This window comes from Mus caroli, chromosome 2 (genome assembly GCF_900094665.2).
Source record: "Mus caroli chromosome 2, CAROLI_EIJ_v1.1, whole genome shotgun sequence".
Taxonomy (NCBI): domain Eukaryota; kingdom Metazoa; phylum Chordata; class Mammalia; order Rodentia; family Muridae; genus Mus; species Mus caroli.
In genome coordinates this window covers 6,961,704-6,979,455 of record NC_034571.1, presented here as the reverse complement: position 1 = coordinate 6,979,455, position 17,752 = coordinate 6,961,704, and the positions used below count along the sequence as shown (strand labels likewise).

Here is a 17,752-nt window from a genome sequence, read left to right as displayed (position 1 = left end):
CCTGCCTTGTGCTAACCCCTGTGAAGTGCCTACCACCCCCATCCATACCCCCGCCTTGTGCTAACCCCAAAGTAGTATTAACTACCAACTCTTAGAGTGATGCTTAGTTACAGCAAAATGTTGAATAAGATGGTAATTCTGAGATGGTAAAGTATCAAAAAATAGTCTGAATTCTCATAGGATGAATTGAAAGTGAGGAAAGAAGATGATTATATTTTAGAAAATGTAGACCAACTTAAATTAAATCCTGGAATCAGGGCAACAAGACATAATGGTCTTTCGCAGAGAGTAGCTGTTCAATAAATGTTTAATGAATCAGTTCCTTTTTAATTAAAAACAGATCAAGATTATTAATGTTTCTGCCTTTCAAGTCTTAATGTTCACAATTCTAAGTATAGTTATATGTTCAATTAATCTATAAATATATTAACTCAGAATTTTTAAATCTAGTGAGTTAAATGTATGTGGTCCATTCAAGAATCTGTTAATTTATTTGACAAATAGTTATTAAGTGGTAGGAATTCTGTTTCCAACCATGCACAAAACATATAGCCCCTATCTTCCTGGAGTTTCACGTTAGGCACAGAACCAAGAAATGACTGCATATCATTGTGGCACAGGGGATGACACAGAAACTGGTCATGGAACCTTGTTAAGGCTTCGGACCCAGGCCAGATACAGAATTCTTTAGAAGATTTATATTTGCAATCGGAAGATGAGTACTAATTGGACAGAAAGAATAACACTGGTACACAGGGAATTAGAAGAACATAAAAGACCTGCTTCGTGGTACCCTGGGAATCCAAGGAGGCTCGTCACTGCACGAGACTTCAAGGGCAAGCGCCATACTAGACTTGACAGGCCTTAGAGACACGAGGCAGCAGTGTTTAGCATAAAACCCTCAACAACAAAGAGTTCTGAAAGCAACAACCATCAACTAGGGTGTCTGCCAAAACCCACCTCAAGTTTATGTCCTAAACAGTAAGTCTAACTACAGTGCAGAGGAGTTTTGCTTGTTTTGGTTGTAAGAGATGAGCCCGCTCCGCAGCCACCGAGGTGTGGGGAAAATGAAAACAGCCGATGAACAAGGACCTGATTTAACCAGTTCAGCAAACTCAACACGGAGCAGACAGGCCCAGAGTTAACCCTGTCAACAGTGTGAACTCTTCACCAGCTGCTGGCGAAAAGTAAAGGCCAGCAAGGTCTCGCCAAGTGCGGACAGTGAGAGCCCACGCTGGAAGACCAGTACCCTCTCCCTAGCCTCTCAGAATAAGCAAGAAGGCAATGCCCAAGCTGGCCGAGTGATTTTAAAAGAGTTAAGAGTTTGGCAGTCCACTGCTGTTGAAATACAGTTCCTACTCCAGTCGTTGATGTAGGAGGATCTGGCAGAAGCGTGGTATGTAGCAAACACTTCAGAAAAAGTCTCATCAGCGATTGAGAAAACTGAGTCTAAAAAAATATACCTATCTCCTTGCCACTGGCTAGGCTGGAGCTGGAGTGAGCGCTCTCTCTGTGTGTGTGTGTGTGTGTGTGTGTGTGTGTGTGTGTGTGTGTGTGCCCACAGAATCCTCTATTTCTCTCTACCTCCCAAGTGCTAAGATTACAAGTGTGGGCCACGTGTCCCCCCTTTTTCCATGGGTCCTAAGAAACTCAAACTCAGGTTCTCACACTGGTGACACAAATGCTTTACACACTATACACTGTCACCACTGCCCCCGTTTTCAATCCCTTCAAAAATGCAAAAACACAAACGAGTAAAACTAGACAATGTAGTTTCTGTTCTTGCTTCAGTAGGGAAGACGAAGATAAAAATGGAATTTTCATCACGGAGAAGAATAAACAAAAATCTTTTAACCAACATCCTATAATATGAATATTTACAGAAAATCATTTTTAAAATTGTAATGGGGAGCAGACACAATTTTCAGAGTTTAAAATGGAAATGGGAAAAGCAGACAATCTCCTAACTACGGTACATAATTTACTAGACAGTAGTTTTCCTTTTCTTCTCTCAAATTTGTGGGTGTGACATATGTGTGCAGAATATGTATGTGTGTACTAAATGTGGGTGTATGTGTGCCCATGTGTGTGCATGCAGACACATTGATGCCAGAGTTCGCCTATGCAAACAAGAAGACATCTTCAGGTGTCAGCCTAGACAATGTCTGTTGCTCACAGTGCCGCCTGCCAGGTCAGCTGGCCCACCAGTTTCCTGAAATTCTCCAGTCTCTGCCTCGTTCCATCCCACTCTAAGAGTATCACAATTACACATTCAGCTTTTGCATGGGTGCTGGGGATTCAAACTCAGGGCCTCATGCACAGGCCTGGCAAGAGCATTTCCCAATGACATTGCAACAACTCTTCAAAGGATTGGGTTACATTTGAAAAAGGTGAAGAGAGAGGAAGGGAAAGAGAAATTGATCGTATTCATCACTCACCTTAAATACTTCCATCGGAAGAGGAGACTCAGCAGCAAGAACTAGGGCTTTTTCCAGAGCACATTTCCACTCGAAAGGCAACTTCAGATAATAAAGCTCTGTATCAAGGGCAAGCCACAAAGAAGTTAGGGACTGGAGCTCTGTCAGTTGCTTCTTTAGATTTTACCTTCCCACAGTTCTTGGCAGGGTCAGCCACTCACACTGCCCCGTAAGCAGCCACCTGCTACAGGGATTCTCTGAAATTAAAGAGCTGCTGTCAGAAATGGAGAATACTTAACAGGGCTCTTCCACGGGGGACATTTGTATGCATTCTATTGGCCTTCTGTGCGTAATTTAATGGCATTAATCACATTAGCAAGACTTTCCATCATCTACAGCCACAGTTCTATGTATCACCTAACAACGTCTGCCCACTGATGGAGAACTCACTCTCTGATAAATGTCTAACCTCTTAATAGCTCTTATCCGGCACCTACAGTTATTATAACACATTTCCCACTAAGTCTCTAAGCTCACATATGCTAAAAAAACAATGGTCAGAAAAATTATTAAAACCGAAATTAAAATATACAAACAAAAATTTATATTTATACTTGAAATGTTCCTACCACATGTCGACCATATTTCCCCCTAGGCACTGGGGAAGAGGGAAGATTTACACACAAAGGTTATACAGTCTGCATGCAAAATTAAAAGAAGAAGAAGGAAAGTTGAGTGGTTTTCACGTGTTGCCGAAACTGTAGTGGAATTTTATGGCCTGATCACAACAGATTTAAGACCTGATCAAAATGGGATTTGTGGAGGCTCTTGCTGGAAGTAGATGTGTTTATATCATCATCCCTAAATCAACCCTGGCTGCCTCAGACAGACTGTTAGAATATGAATATGAATTTAAGTACACTTAAAAGGCAACATTAAACCTTTGGGCTATATTTTTAATTTCTTACATGCCTGCTTTTGAGCAAGAAGACATATATTCAGATCCTTGCGGCTTCTAACCTCACCTTGAGCTTGAAGCTCCTTTACGCTAGCAGTTTATTTAGGGTTTTTTTGGGGGGGGAGTATAATCATAGTTGGTGAAAGGTCTTCCCAGACTTAGTCAAGTTACCGACACACTGTCTCCTGCTGCTGTACAGAGGGTGGTTCAGATATAGTAGCTTCTATTTGTCTGATAGTTTTTCTAGCATTTCACCTAGTGCTTTCTATCTCTAGCATACTTTTTCCCTAATCTGGCCTTTTTTATGAGCCAAAAATACGTGATTTTCCGCAGCTACAGTCCCCTTTCCTTCGTGCTAGACAGTCATGAAAACACTTCCTTCCTCGAGTTGCTTTTGTTGAGTATTTCGTCACAGCAATGAGAAAAGTGGCATCTAATCCCATGGCAAAGCACTCTCTTTTCTGCAAAACTAAACCCAGTTGGGGCAGGCGTCTCTACCACCTGTGACGACTGAACACCTCCAAGGTGCAATACACAGAGAACAATGTCCCCTGTGTGTGTTTTAGGAGACAGAGACACCCTGGGTACACCAGCGAATTTATGGACAATAAACAGCTCCATTAAAAGGACATAAAATTTGTTCTCAAAGTGGCCTGCACTGCAGGGAATTTAAAACTGTTCATCTGACTCCATTTACAGGTCGTGGGAAGTCATAAACAATTAAAGAGATAGTTCTCACCCATCTGTAACCAGGAGCCTGCAGGGAAGTGAGGAGACCTCCCTTTATGCAAAAGTTTGGCAAGCTCTGGTAGAGAGTGTTGCAGAAAGCAGCCATATCACCATAAATAAACAAATAAATAAATGGTTGGTCCCACTTCCATGTGTCTACCCATCCCAATGAATCATTTTCCTCCTTCACTACCAGGTCCACCGAAAAGATGACCAGCGAGGAAAGATGGAGCACTGGTTATTTATTAAGAGATAAGAAATCTGAGGAAATGTTATGAACTAAATCTGTGTTCTCCTGAATGCCTATATAACCTCGAATCTCCAGTGTGACATCTGGTGGTGATGAGGATTAAGAGGGACCTGCTGGGATGGCCCATTAAGGGAAATTACCGTGCGTGCTCTAATGAACTCTAGAGCCAGCTAGATGGTGGCCACGTGGGAGCCAAGAAAGGAGCCCTCACCAAACCCCCAGACAGGTGGCCACGCACTCTTGTTTCAGCTTTCCACACTGTAGAATCATGATAAAATGAATGTCAACTGTTTAAGCAACCCAAGTCTTTAGAAAACAGAAACAGTTTAAGCAAGAAGCATTTCAGTTCTATTCAGAAATTACCTGATTCCAGGATCAATCTAGTTTTTTTTTATTTTTGGTTTGTTTTGTCTAATTTTTGAAAGGGTAGATTTCTTTTTAAAAGAAATTAACATGGGAGAGGTCAGAAAAAAAGAGACTGCAGAGAAAAGGACAGAATTTTTCCCCTTGGCTTCTGTAAGTTCCAAACACCTATCATGTCTTCTAAACAACCACAGACAAAAAAGCAAGTGGGGTTACTCAACCTAGCCCTGACTTCATGAACTTCCTGAAAAAGCGAAAGCTGGCCACAGTACTCTGGACATAGTTTAAACTGGATGTCAATCATTTGCTGCATCCAACATGCTCAGCACAATGGCAAAAGTGCTCCCACACTGCAGGGTGGGGTGCCTTCACTTGCTCTCAGGTACAAGAGACCAGCCAGACATGGAATGTCCCACAAGGCTAGATCCTCAGACATGGTCAGTATAAAACCCAGTACATCTCCTAGAGTGCCCAACGTCTCAGCCACTTCTGTTACCTGTTTCTATTCTCTCTGTTCAAGGAAGGAAATGTCCTTTAAAAGGTAAAAGTTTGAGAGTGGGGATTGTTTACAACAGTGGGGATGCATTAGTGAGATGCATGGGAAAGGGAATCTCACCTCCCACAGGCCCCCCCCTCCCCTCACCATCACACAGGCTATGGAATTTCCCACAATGCCTCTCACCTCTGCAACTCCACTCTTCTCCCTCGGATCCTAATGCTGGGTAATTTTGTATTGGTTTAGTAATGTCGGGGAATAAGAGAATCAGCCTAATACTTTCTATACTCTCTGAAATTTTATTCACAATGTCATTTCAGCTCAGAAAATGGTGTTGTCATGTAAGTGGCACAAGGTACCCTGGGATTTGAAATTAATTTACACAAATCTTAACATATCGGGTTCCGTTCCCAAGTGAAAATTTGCGGTAATAATTGCCTCTTTTCTCAGGGGGAACTGTTTCACTGAATGAGGTAACAGAGTCCAGTTCTCATCTTGTAACTACGGTAAATGAGTGACATTGTGCCTTTTGCTTTCTCTCTCCCCTATACAAGCATCCATGCCAACACTTTAACAGTTGGGGAAATGAACTCTCAACAAATCACTTTTCCTGTCTTTAGACAAACTCATAAAGTCTTCTGTGAAGTCAACATTATGTCCAGAGACATAAGGACAGATAGCACAATTTATTCGTGTTTTGTAAAGATAGATATAGGCATCTTGAAGCTGAGGAACACTCAAAAGCAAATATTTCTTAAAGGGAGATTTTTTTTCCATTCAAGCATTGGAGGTTTCATAGGAAGGAGAAAAAAAAGAAGATCAAAGAGCATAAGAAGCGACTGGAAATTCCTTGCTTTACTATAAATCCTTGCATTGGCACGGATAAGTTCCTTGTAGAATTTATAAAGCAATTAGGCACTGGGCTGAGATTTACACAATCACCTTTCTCCACAAGTAACTTTCTCCTGCCAGGCTATGAATCCCCAGGCAAACCTAAGCTCCATCTTTTCTCACAGCAGGGACAGGACCTTTGTTTGTTACTACACCAAACACTTAAGGTATAAAAGGATTTCTCGGCTGCTTCTTATGTGGGCAGCAACAATACGGCTATTATAAAATACCAAGTTGTGCACGCCTTTAATCCCAGCACTCGGGAGGCAGAGGCAGGTGGATTTCTAAGTTCGAGGCCAGCCTGGTCTACAAAGTGAGTTCCAGGACAGCCAGGGCTATACAGAGAAACCCTGTCTCAAAAACAAAACAAAAAACAAAAAAAAACAAAAAATAAGTTATACATCCACGCGCCTGTCAGGTTTTTAACACGGATGCAAATACATGGAGTCCAGCACCAGGCAATGTTCCACAGCCAAAGCCCCTGAGTGACAGTGACAGTGACAGGTAAGGTAAGCAGAACTTCTCACTTTGGAGCCCACAAGACTCACACTGGCAACCAACAGAGGAGCAATTTGAACGAGGCTGAGAACTAATTACTCACTCTAAATATACCTATAAGGCTGACCACAAAATACAAATCTGGCAGGAGGAAATATTTCTTCCTTGGCATGCTTAAACGCATGAACAAGGTGACATTTTTGTTCTGAGGTTTTTCACCCAAAGGTAGGTAATAGTAAGAGGTCAACAGAGGCAATGAGATATGTGGGGCCTAGGACCTGGGGATTCCAATAGCAACACACAGGCTGATCCCTACGAGCTGGGGGACGTGGAAAAGTCGCTTACACAGTCACAATAGCAACTTCAATGGCTGTAGAAAGAGACCTGCGCCAAAAGGCACCACATTTTTTGAATCAAAATTAACAACATAGCAGATGTAAATGTACAATCTCATAGAATATAATGAATATTTACAAATGGTTATCCTATAAATGGAAGGTTTATATTTTTTTTTTGACTAGTTAGATCTATCAGAGGGCAGAACACACTGTTCTATCCCATTAGGCCTATGCAAAGCCATTTGGCAGTACCCCTGAAGCTACCTACAATTGATAACTTGCTTGGCAGGGGAAAAGAACAGATTAACTCTTTTATTTCTGTTTCCTTTACTATATAATGATGAGCAAGTGATATGAAATTTTGATCGATGGATGGATGTAAAACAGATGATAGACAGACAGACAGACACATAGATACATAGGTGATACATACATACATACAACATACATGTGAATGGGTGGTACATAGTTGTGTGAGTAAGTGGATGAGAAGGCGGCAGGCGGATGCACGGTGTTAAGGATGAATCTGGGCAACTGAATGGCTATAGATGGATAGAGAGCGAGTGTCTGCGTGTAAGTGTGAAGTGGGAGGGTATTAAGTGAACAAGTGTTACGTGGGAGTGTGGGGAATGAGATGAATGTGGGTAGACAGTGGGTACAGATGAACTGACACAGAGGAAGGAGAAAGGAAGACAGAAGAGGGATGTATGATAGAAGACAGATTGCACAAATGGATACATTGCTGCACACTGCATAGCTGCATACATGGGTAGACAGATGGATATGGACAGAAGAAGGGGCCGACGAGTGAACAGAAAACAGGCGGTCAGAAAGATGGGCATGCAAACAGAGATTGTGGAATATGCTTCCAAGACCACGGTCCCTAAGGGATGGGGAGACTATTCGAAATCCCAGCTGACCACCCCTTCCTTTCATTTCTGAGCCATTGACACCATCGGAATCTGACCTGCTGGTTGAGTTGACTGATGTTGTCATCAACATCGAGTTCTCCTTTGAGAATGCTTCTGATCCCTATCTTGGATCTTATTTTCTACCCTAAAGACTCTGACACTGACACACTTAGGTTCCACATAACTGGCATGTAAAAGACACATGAGCAGGTGTGTCCCGAGACACACCCACAGGAGTTTGACATCTTTATCACAAGCACATCACAGAGGAAAAAATGCCGCCTCTCACCTGAAGGTGGATCCATTCTGTATTTATTTTCTTGACACCAACCAATTGGTCGAAGTCTGTAATCCAAGTAAAATAACCACCGGTCATAGGATTCGGTGTGCTCCAGTCCCACATAGCGAAGGCGTAATCTTCCTCCGACATTCTCAATCACACTAACTATCCAGTACTGAAAGGGATTCTGGGAGTCCTGCAGCTCTATTAAGGAATCAACTGTAATGAGGTCTATAGGGCCTTTCCCTCGCAGAGGCTGTTCAAACAGAAGCAAAACTCCGTATTTTAAACTTGATTTTTTAAGGTTCCCATGGAAACAGATGACAGCAGAAGATAATCATTTTTCCCACGCCATCATCCAAGCGGTTCCCAAACATCCTGATATCCCCTGCACAGCCGCCACCCGCAACCCCTTCCTCTTCCACACACATCCATAAACCAACACCATTTCCAACAGTAAAAATCACAAGCGAATAGAAAGCAACAGTTTATGCCATTGTTTTAATCAAACAAATTAACCTTCCCAAGTAAAACTGCATTTATTAGAAATTAGCACATGTTTTTAGCAAAATTATTCTCAGATGCACCAGAGCAAGAACAACTGATAACAAAATGTCTATTTTTCTTTTCAAATTGACAGGTGTATCTAATATAGGACTGTAAATTTATACCACGACTTCTTAAGAGGTCACCTTACATCTAACAGCAGCCAGAGCACTGTCATATACAGATTAACTGAATGCATGCAGATGTACGTGCAGGTGACACATCTGAGACACATCTGTGCAAGTGTGGAGGCCGGAGGGCAATCTTAAATGCTGCTCCTGAGTCATTGTTTACCATTTTTTGAGAGGGATGGGGTCTCTCTCTAGCCTGGGACTCAGGATTAAGAAAGGCTGGCTAGCCAGTGAATGCCAGGCGTCTGCCTGCCTCTGCTTCCCCAGTGCTGGGATTATAAGAGCAGGCATTATTTTTTTCTTTTTCACATTTGGCTTTATTAAGTTTTTCTGCTGCTTAACTTGGGCATTGGTTTGGAAAACCGTTAATTAATTACTGCCCTTTCTGAGTAAACTTTTCTTGGCATATGAAGAGTGTCTCTCTAGCTGGCTACTTAGGGAAGCGTGTTTGACAGTTAACATGGTAAGGCAACTCTCACTATAGCCGTCTTTTAACCCAGTGGTTGAAAACAGCCATTAAGATAAGCATATCAGGAAAAATCAACATAAAACATTTGTGTACGCCATAGCACATAGCAGCTGTCATAAGTATTAATACCATTGCCAAGGAAGAAAATGAAGGTTAATTATAATAATAACAATAACAGTAACAATAATGAAAATCTGTATCTTATCCGCAACAACACCACCATTAGTAACAGTAATGAAAATCCGCGTCTTATCCCCAGTCATTCATTTAGGATTCCCCTTTCCAGTGTACCCTTAGGACAGAGTTGGTAATTTAATAATTACATACGACATATTGCCTGTCTTCCTGGTCAAGTACATATTAGAATTATTAATGTTTCATTATCACATTTTCAGACAAACCAGCAAGACTTGATGTTAAACTCTGCTGTTCCTAGGCCTAAAATCTGCCTGAGCCACACTTTAATACAGTCAGTGGTCCCTCCTCTTATTTTATGGAGATTGCTAATCAATGGTCTTGGGTAGCACATATGTGAGAGATCGTGGAGTTACTACGCACTGGAGATGAGCAATGAATGGTGCTAATGATTAACGGGCTCCTGGAGAGTACGCTAAGCACAGGAGCATGCTTACTCCTCTCCTGCCACCCAAGTTATCCTGCAGGCTGAGGCCTGAGGGTGATGGGAAGACATTCTGGTACATTGTTTTAAAATGAACTCAAACAGAGAAAACTTCCCAATTATTGGCTATAATACAGGAAAACATCAGTCGATCGCACTCAAATCCATTACCTATGGAATTCAGTTAATAAACAGGAAGTTATGCTGTGAGAATAAAAACATCTGTGTCCACATGTATCCGCAGAAGGATATACGCGAAGGTGCCACTAGACAGCAGAGGACCGGGCTGCTTCAGGGCTATAATAGATGAATAATAGCAATACATACACCTTCCAGAAGGTTTGCAGGGGCTGTCCGAGAACCAGTCAATTCACGGATGAGGAAGTCTGTCCAGTCTGTGTACTTCTCTTTGATCGCTTGTGAGAGAAGAGAGAAAAAACAAACACCTCAAATCATCCCAGACTTCTGTACATTGATGCTACTTCAGTATTTTTTTTTTTCTGAATTTCACACCTGATGATTAAGTGAGGAGTAATGAAGTTACAGCCACAGACCTGTTATCAAATACAGGCTTCCTACCCACCATGCGCCTGGGCATCTGGAGAGGGAGAGTCTATGGCCCTGACTGAGGGCCTGAAACTGCTTTGACACCTGTCTCAAACAACAATGAAGACATGGCAGCAGTTTGGAAAATCTGTAAAGAAAACATCAGAGCGACATTGCTCAGTGGGAAAGCACAACTAAGTCAAGAACTACATAACAGGCTTAAAGAGAAGGAGGAAAGGGGGTGGGGCTCAAGAAAGAAGAAACAGTGTATGGTAATGAGGGTGACAGCACGGCTTGAAGAAGGGGTGGGGAAAGCAGGGCGAGCATACATCACTGAAAAATGGTGTTCGCTGGACAGCTGAGAACACCAGCACTGACACTTCATACACTGGAGGTCCCTGCGTGAGAGCAATCGTACAAGACTACAGACGTCTGAGTGAAAACAAAGATTGTAAAATAGAAAAAAAACAGGTGCTTTTGCGTCGAGGCACAAAAGCGTAGACTGGAAAACAAGGAACACAGCGCTGTGACAAAAACAAAAGGAGGCCATTGGAGAAGTCATCTGTAAAAGGCAGAAAGTACTGCTGGGTGGTGGTGGTGGGGGGGCGGGGGGACGGGGGACGGAACTCTGTTGTCACGACGCCTGGAGTATATTCTAATTGTAAACACCAAACACAAATCAGTAGAGGTGGCACAATCCAACAGAAACTGCAAGTCTCCACCACATTGACACAAGTCAGNGGGAGGGGAGGGGAGGGGAGGGGAGGGGAGGGGAAGCAGGTGTGGGTGGGGCCAAGTGCTAGCCTCGCCCTCTGGCGCTGGGAGGGGGTTGCTACTCTTCCTGAGGACCACAGGTAGGCTCCCAGCACCCAGACCGCAGTGCAGAAGTGAGCTCCAGTTCCAGGGGTTCCAACAACCTCCTTTGTCCTAACTGCCTTTGCACACCTATTTTTACATATGGAAGTACATATATTAATATGTGGAGGGAAAACTACCTTCATGAGTTCTGTTGCATTCGGTAGAAAACTATCATATCACTTTTTTTCAATGCTAGAGCAGTTCTTTTAAAAATAATTTGGTTCTTTTTTTTTTTCTCACAGTGATGAAGGCTTAAACTCAGAGCCTTAGAAATGCTCAGCCACTAAGCTACCTCCCCTGTCGACTACAGCATGAGCCTGCAGACGAAGGTAAAGACACAGGCAGTAAATTAACTGGCACTTGCGCTTGCCTTTGCTTTGTACACAAAGACCTCCCCTTTCCTCGGTTTTTCCTCTCCAGAGTTGAGGCTGTTCTTAACTACCTCTTGCGCTTACAGAAGAAAAGACAATCAGCTGCAAGCCTCCAAGCCCTCAGTCCCTCCAATTGTTTATAAATAGATAAAGCTGTCCTAGGCAGGCAGAACATCAGGAGAGCACCTATCTACTTAAAAATGGCAAGATTGGGACAACATATAGAAGTGTCTTTGGAAAATATGGATTTTGCAGCATACATATCACAAGACAAATAAAGTAATAAGGGGCCCCGCGCTTCACAGAATTTTTGTCTACATACAAGAGAAAACCATTCATTTTCCTCTTCACGGCTATTGCTGATAAACACGTAGTCCAAGTTATCATTTACGGTAAAATTCTCAAGTATTCGAGCATATCGTGAAGATACAAACAACTGTGGAATTTAAATTGTCCTGAGCACTAGAGAAGGGGGTAGCAGGGGAGATAGTGCTGAAATTTGCCTCTGGTAATGCCTGGGGTACTGGGATCTTCTGACTGTCCCTTACCATGGAACACTAGGAAGGGACCTGGTGTCTCCCGGAAAGCGAACAAAAGACAGATCTGTAGCCTGCAGAGATACACTAACCACCTGCACTTAAAAACAGCGGTGAGACAGTTCTCAGAAATTGTGTGCATTTTAAGAGAACTATTTCAGTCACTAGCCTTCAACGCTCTAAAGTCTCAAACAAATGACAAGTCTGCCCTAACAAACGCCACCACTGGTGGCCGTGGATCCTGAAGAACAACACGGGCCGTCCTCTGGCTGCCACAGGTATGAGCACACTCGTCCTAAACACATGCAAGCACATGCAGAATGAGAAGGCAATCGAACAAACAGCTGCGTCCATCAAAATACAATTAAGTGCAACGCATTTACAAATCTCCCTCAACTGCACATGCATTAAGCAATTTCTTATTTGGATGCATTCTAGAACAAACTCAAGTGTCCTGGGGAAATCATTTAGGATAAATTGAGACGGAAGTTGATTGACAGAGCCCATTGCTCACAATGAACCTATTTTCCTTTAAACAGTGAGGGGCAGATTCTTTTTTATCTAGAACAATTAGAATTCTGCACAACCTGGAAAGACCCAGTATCCCCCAGAAACAGTAATGGTCTTTTTCTTCCTAGTGTCTTCCTGGAAAAAGGAAGCGGTACAATCTGCGTGCGCAGCCTCTGCCAGAGGGGTGGGCGGTCTCAACCCTAACCATGCTGATCTTCTCTCGTGCCCTGAGCACCCCTAGAGATGCATGGGAACTGAGGCACACTCTTTGCACATGATTCTAGCACCCACCTCGGGTTCTTCAACTCTTGAGCTAGTACAGGACGCTGCCTAACCAAACATCTAACAGCCAGGCCAATTCTTTAATCCCAAACACTCAGTCTCCAAAGCCTGTTTGACCAGGTTATTATATCCTAGTCTAAAGTAAATGTTATTAACTGGCTATCCGTGACAAGCTTCACAGAGTTCATACGCTTATAAACTTGAGTGTTAGGCTGTATGGGTGCGTTCAGAGAATGTGTGGTGTGCCTGTGTGCATGCGTGTGCCCATACTAGTATGTATGTGTGTGCATATATTCATGTGTGTGTGTGTGTGTGTGTGTGTGTGTGTGTGTGTGTGTGTAGAGACAAGCACCTCCTCTTAGTTGGCATTAGGCTTCATCCTTTCTCAGCATGAGATTCCTAAGAAAGCTCTCACTCCTCAGGGCCCCATTATTGAGGGTCTCAGATGCCTATTTTATTTTATTTTATCTTTTGAAACAGGCTGATATAGCCCAGGCTAACTTTGCCTTCCTTATGCAGCCAAGAACTGCCTTTGACTTCTGACTCTCCTGCTACCATCCCCTGTCCCCTGTTCCCTGTGTGTGTTCTCATCCCAAGCTTATGCAGTGCTCAGTGTAGAACCCAAGGCTTCCTATAGTCTACATAGAAAAGAACTCTACCCACGGAACTACATCCTTAGCCCCGGATTCTATCTCTACTTTTTTCCCTCTCAATAAGTAAACAGGAAATTTCAAATGAGAAAATCCTTAAGGTCCTGTCCTCTACGACCCTTAAAACAAAGCAAAAGTTTGGCAATAGTGGGTCAGGAAGTACGACAGGGAAAGACTCTCGAAAGGCCTAAAACGTGCAAAGGAATACACCGCTCAGCTGCTGCCACAAAGTCATGTTTAACGCTAACTATAAGTTCTGCCTGCTTGATCATATAAGCAGAATTCATGTGCACTAACACATGTGAACCACTAGGGAAGACCAGCTGTCATGAGAGCCTGGACAAGTTCCCTGGGCTTTCTTCTATCAATTACAGACCAAATTATGTTTGGTGGGTGGGGGGAGGGGGTGGGGAGGAAGCTTTTCCACTAACAAGTAGTTTTCAGCAATAAAATGTAACAGATATTAACTGATGCTTTTCTTCACATTAACACTAAGACCAGCCAGGTGAGATTCGCAGTTAACAAACAAAAACTCTCGAGTCAGCCGCAGAAGCAGCAATTTGTCAGCTTCTTTGGAAGAAAACATTCACGCCAGATGAATGAGTCCCAATCACTTTGCAACTAGTATTTCTTCAGCCAAGGGAAGATGGGGCAATTGGAGCTTTAAAAGACCAAAACTAAAATAAAAGAGTGCAATAGGTCCCCATCTAGACATTGTCTCTAAGTACAACCTAATATCCACTTGTCCAGGAATCATAAGCTCTTAGCAACCAAATCTGGAGATGGCTATAGCTAAGGCCAGTGTCTCAAGCTAACACTACTGCTATGTGAGGCCAGATGATCCTTGGCCAGAAGCTGTTGTGTGCGCTGCGTACACTTTGCAGTATCCTGAGACTCTCTCATTAATGCCAGGAATACCTCCCCCTGATGTGACAACATAACTTGTTCCCAGAAAATGTGAAAGGTAACTAGGTGGCAAATCTTCCCCAAGTGGAAACCAATGGTTCAGACAGAGCACTTGGAAATAGCTTCAAACATATATATTAACATAACAGCCCAGCTACTCTCCAGCCGAATAGCACAACTTTATTAAAGCCTTAGAAATGCCTCTCCAGGGTGAGCGAAGGGAGCTCAGTCAGGAAACGTTTGCCACACAAGCAAGAAGGCCTGTTTTCGAGTTACAGAACTCATGTAGAAAGCCTGGAACAGAGACACCCATCTGTAATCCCAAAGTGGAGGAGAGCAAGAAGGAGAAACCATGAGCTTCAGATTCAGGGAGAGACCCTGTCTCAAAACACAAGATGGCGAAGAGCAAGTGAAGTCAATAACAGACATCAATTCCACTTATCCCTAGCACCCACATGTGCTCTTGCACCTGTATATACATCTGTATACGTATATACACACATACACCACTTACACACACAAAAGAAATGCCTCTCCAACCAGGACACATCGTAGGCCAGAATGGACAAGGTGCAAGAAGATGCAAAGACTGGAGAAATCTCAGGAGCTGAGCACTCACAAGCACAAGTAGACGCTTCCAACACTTGCCCATCTTGTGCAACTGACTGTGCCCATACACATGCACTGCTGACTCCAGAGAACACTGTCACTGTCCTAGACTCCCCAAGCAACAAAAGAGGCAGTAGGCTATTGACTAACATACTGTGTAGAGCTCTAGGCATTTCAATAAACTAGTAGACACTTCAATTTTCAATAAAAAAAGAGGAGTCAAGAGTGAATTGACAAACAGACAAGATAACCCCTAGACTCACTGCCATTTGATTTGGGTAATGTCTGCTGGGCTTCTTTCTTCTCTGTGTAAATCTTCCCTTGCATGTTCTATTTTTTATCCTGTTTTATTTACTAGTATTATTGTGTATATATCAGACATGTATTGGTGAGCAGGTGTCACAGTCCACATGTTGACATCAGAGGTCAACTTTATACAGTTGGTTCTCTCCTTCTACCTATGTGTGGGTACCAGGGCTATAACTCAGGTTGTTCTGGCTTCTATGGCTAGTGCTTTGCCCACTGAGCCAGGTCACTGGCCCCTAGAATCTTCTTTTCCTTAGTTAGCATTAAGTAGCTATACAGTTCCTAGAAATAGCCACATTCTACAAAGGGAAAATACAGCCAAGGTATGTGAACAAGTGAGACGCTCAGCTGGAGGGACAGACTTTGTCAGGGCGATAATGTTTAACAATAAATTAGAAATAAGTTCTCATAGCACCTGTATAACTTCATATGATGACTTTTTCTTCCTGGTCTAGCCAGTGCCCAGATGACCATGAACACCACTGCCATGTTTGAACTTGAGTAGGAACAGTGGTCCTATCACCCTAATTCATCCTCTCCTGTGACAGGCATTTGGCTCATCTCCACTTTGCAAACAAGCAGATTCTTCCCTTGATGGTGGCTTGTTATTTTCCTCTTTGCTGTCTGCCTGGCTAAGAACCTAGAGAGATCTTTAATCGAGAATATGGCTAATAAATCCATCACGTCATCCATTGTCAGCCAAGAACAACTAACCCGCTTGGGTTTATCGTGATTGACTCTCAGCTCCACCAGCAGTCACTCAGCTACACAAAGCAATAAATGATCTTCCCGCAAGCTGCTATGATTAATCACCAGCCTTCAGTTAAAGTCAATATCCAGCTCACATCATGTTGACAAAGAGAAGAATTTGGTAATAAGAAATGGCTTTGCCTTATCTGGGCTGAAGACATATAAATTACAATCAGATTATGCAGATAAAATACACGAGCTAAATCTATCTGCTGTAACTACACTTGTCACAGCACTTTTTAATGCCTCTTTTAAAAACTGGATTTATTCCCATGCTACGGCGAGAGGACAGTCCAAGAAAGGGGCTGGCACAGTGATGCCTGCGAAGATCATTTGTAGCTCACTCAAATTATTTCCTTCCACTGCAGAAATCAATAGTTTAAAAAAAAAAGTCTTTTCATTTTCCTTGTCCAGAATGATTTTTTTTTAAGATTACTTACAAAATCGGACCATCTTCAAGCCATGAGCAGACAGCAGTGCATGCGTAATGATGTAAGCCTGGCTCTGAGAGACTGAGGCAGGGCCGCTGCAACAGTCCACTCTCCCTCCCCCACCCCCACCAGGGCAACTGACTGCTGACTTGGGGAGCCTGAGCCAGCACCTTCTACCTGTTTACCAGAGACAGATCAGGACAGCAGAGTCGTACAGAGATGCTTGAGCCCAGTGTGAAAGGTTAGTAAAAAAACGCTGAATGGGGAGCATCTAAAAGTTTTCCCTAAGCTCCCGCAGTCTAGGCAACGCGCCAGAGAGAACCTCCTGTTCGGTCATCTCTGGGGCTTCAGGTCTACATCCGTCTAGAAACACTCACCAAAAGCCATCAGATTAGCCACGGGGAACTGCGCTGGGCCACCCAGCCTCCCCTTAATGATTGCTTCTTTGGCAGCTGTGGCAGCCTTCAGAAAAGGTGTCTGTATATTAGAGTGGTATTAGTGATTCTTCCCAGATAGGAAGTTATAAAACCTGAAGATAGAGTCAATCATAAAACCCTAACACTGCGATGTTAATTGCTGACCAGGTGGCTATACTCTATACCTTAATTTCAAGAGACAGAAAGGAAAAACCTTGCCAGAGAGTTGATGACGCTCCCATATTCTTCTGCAAACAGGGACAGTGACAGTCCCCTCCCCCGACTCCCCCTTAGGCTGAACATGAATAATACAGACTGCAGCAGAGAAGACAGTCTAGTCTTTAAAACGTTTGCCCTGGAAGTAGGAGGCTCTGAGTTTCATCTCCAGAACTCACGTGAAAAAGCCGAGCAAAGCAGCATGCACTTCAAGTCTTAAAACCCAGGAAAGAGAGGCAGGTGAGTCTGTCTAGGAACTTGCCTGGCAGCCAGCCTAGCTGAGTCAGGGAGCACCAGGCTTGGAAACCTTGTCTCCAACACAAAGAAAAGGCATCCTAAAGAATAACATCCAAGCTTGACTCTGGCCTCCACGTGCACACATACATGTGCACCCAAAGGACCATGCACCCATACATATACCCACACCCAGAAAGAGAGAGGGAGAGATAGAGAGAGAGGGAAAGGGAGA

General features: G+C 43.3%; 1 protein-coding gene across 9 annotated transcripts in view; it reads right to left on the bottom strand.

Moving 5' to 3' along the window:
• Window positions 1-17,752, bottom strand: part of Sfmbt2 (Scm like with four mbt domains 2) — a 211,532-nt gene that overhangs the window by 135,337 nt on the left and 58,443 nt on the right. For 8 of the 9 annotated variants that reach the window (XM_029469511.1, XM_029469521.1, XM_029469517.1 and 5 more), the window contains 3 exons: window positions 10,224-10,312; window positions 8,141-8,387; window positions 2,439-2,536 (listed from right to left, as the gene is read on the bottom strand). In XM_029469511.1, the coding sequence (XP_029325371.1) occupies window positions 2,439-2,536; window positions 8,141-8,387; window positions 10,224-10,312 (434 nt within the window). Of the gene's footprint in view, window positions 1-2,438; window positions 2,537-8,140; window positions 10,313-17,752 lie in introns of those variants that run through there. The other variant, XM_021182773.2, reaches the window with a different exon arrangement.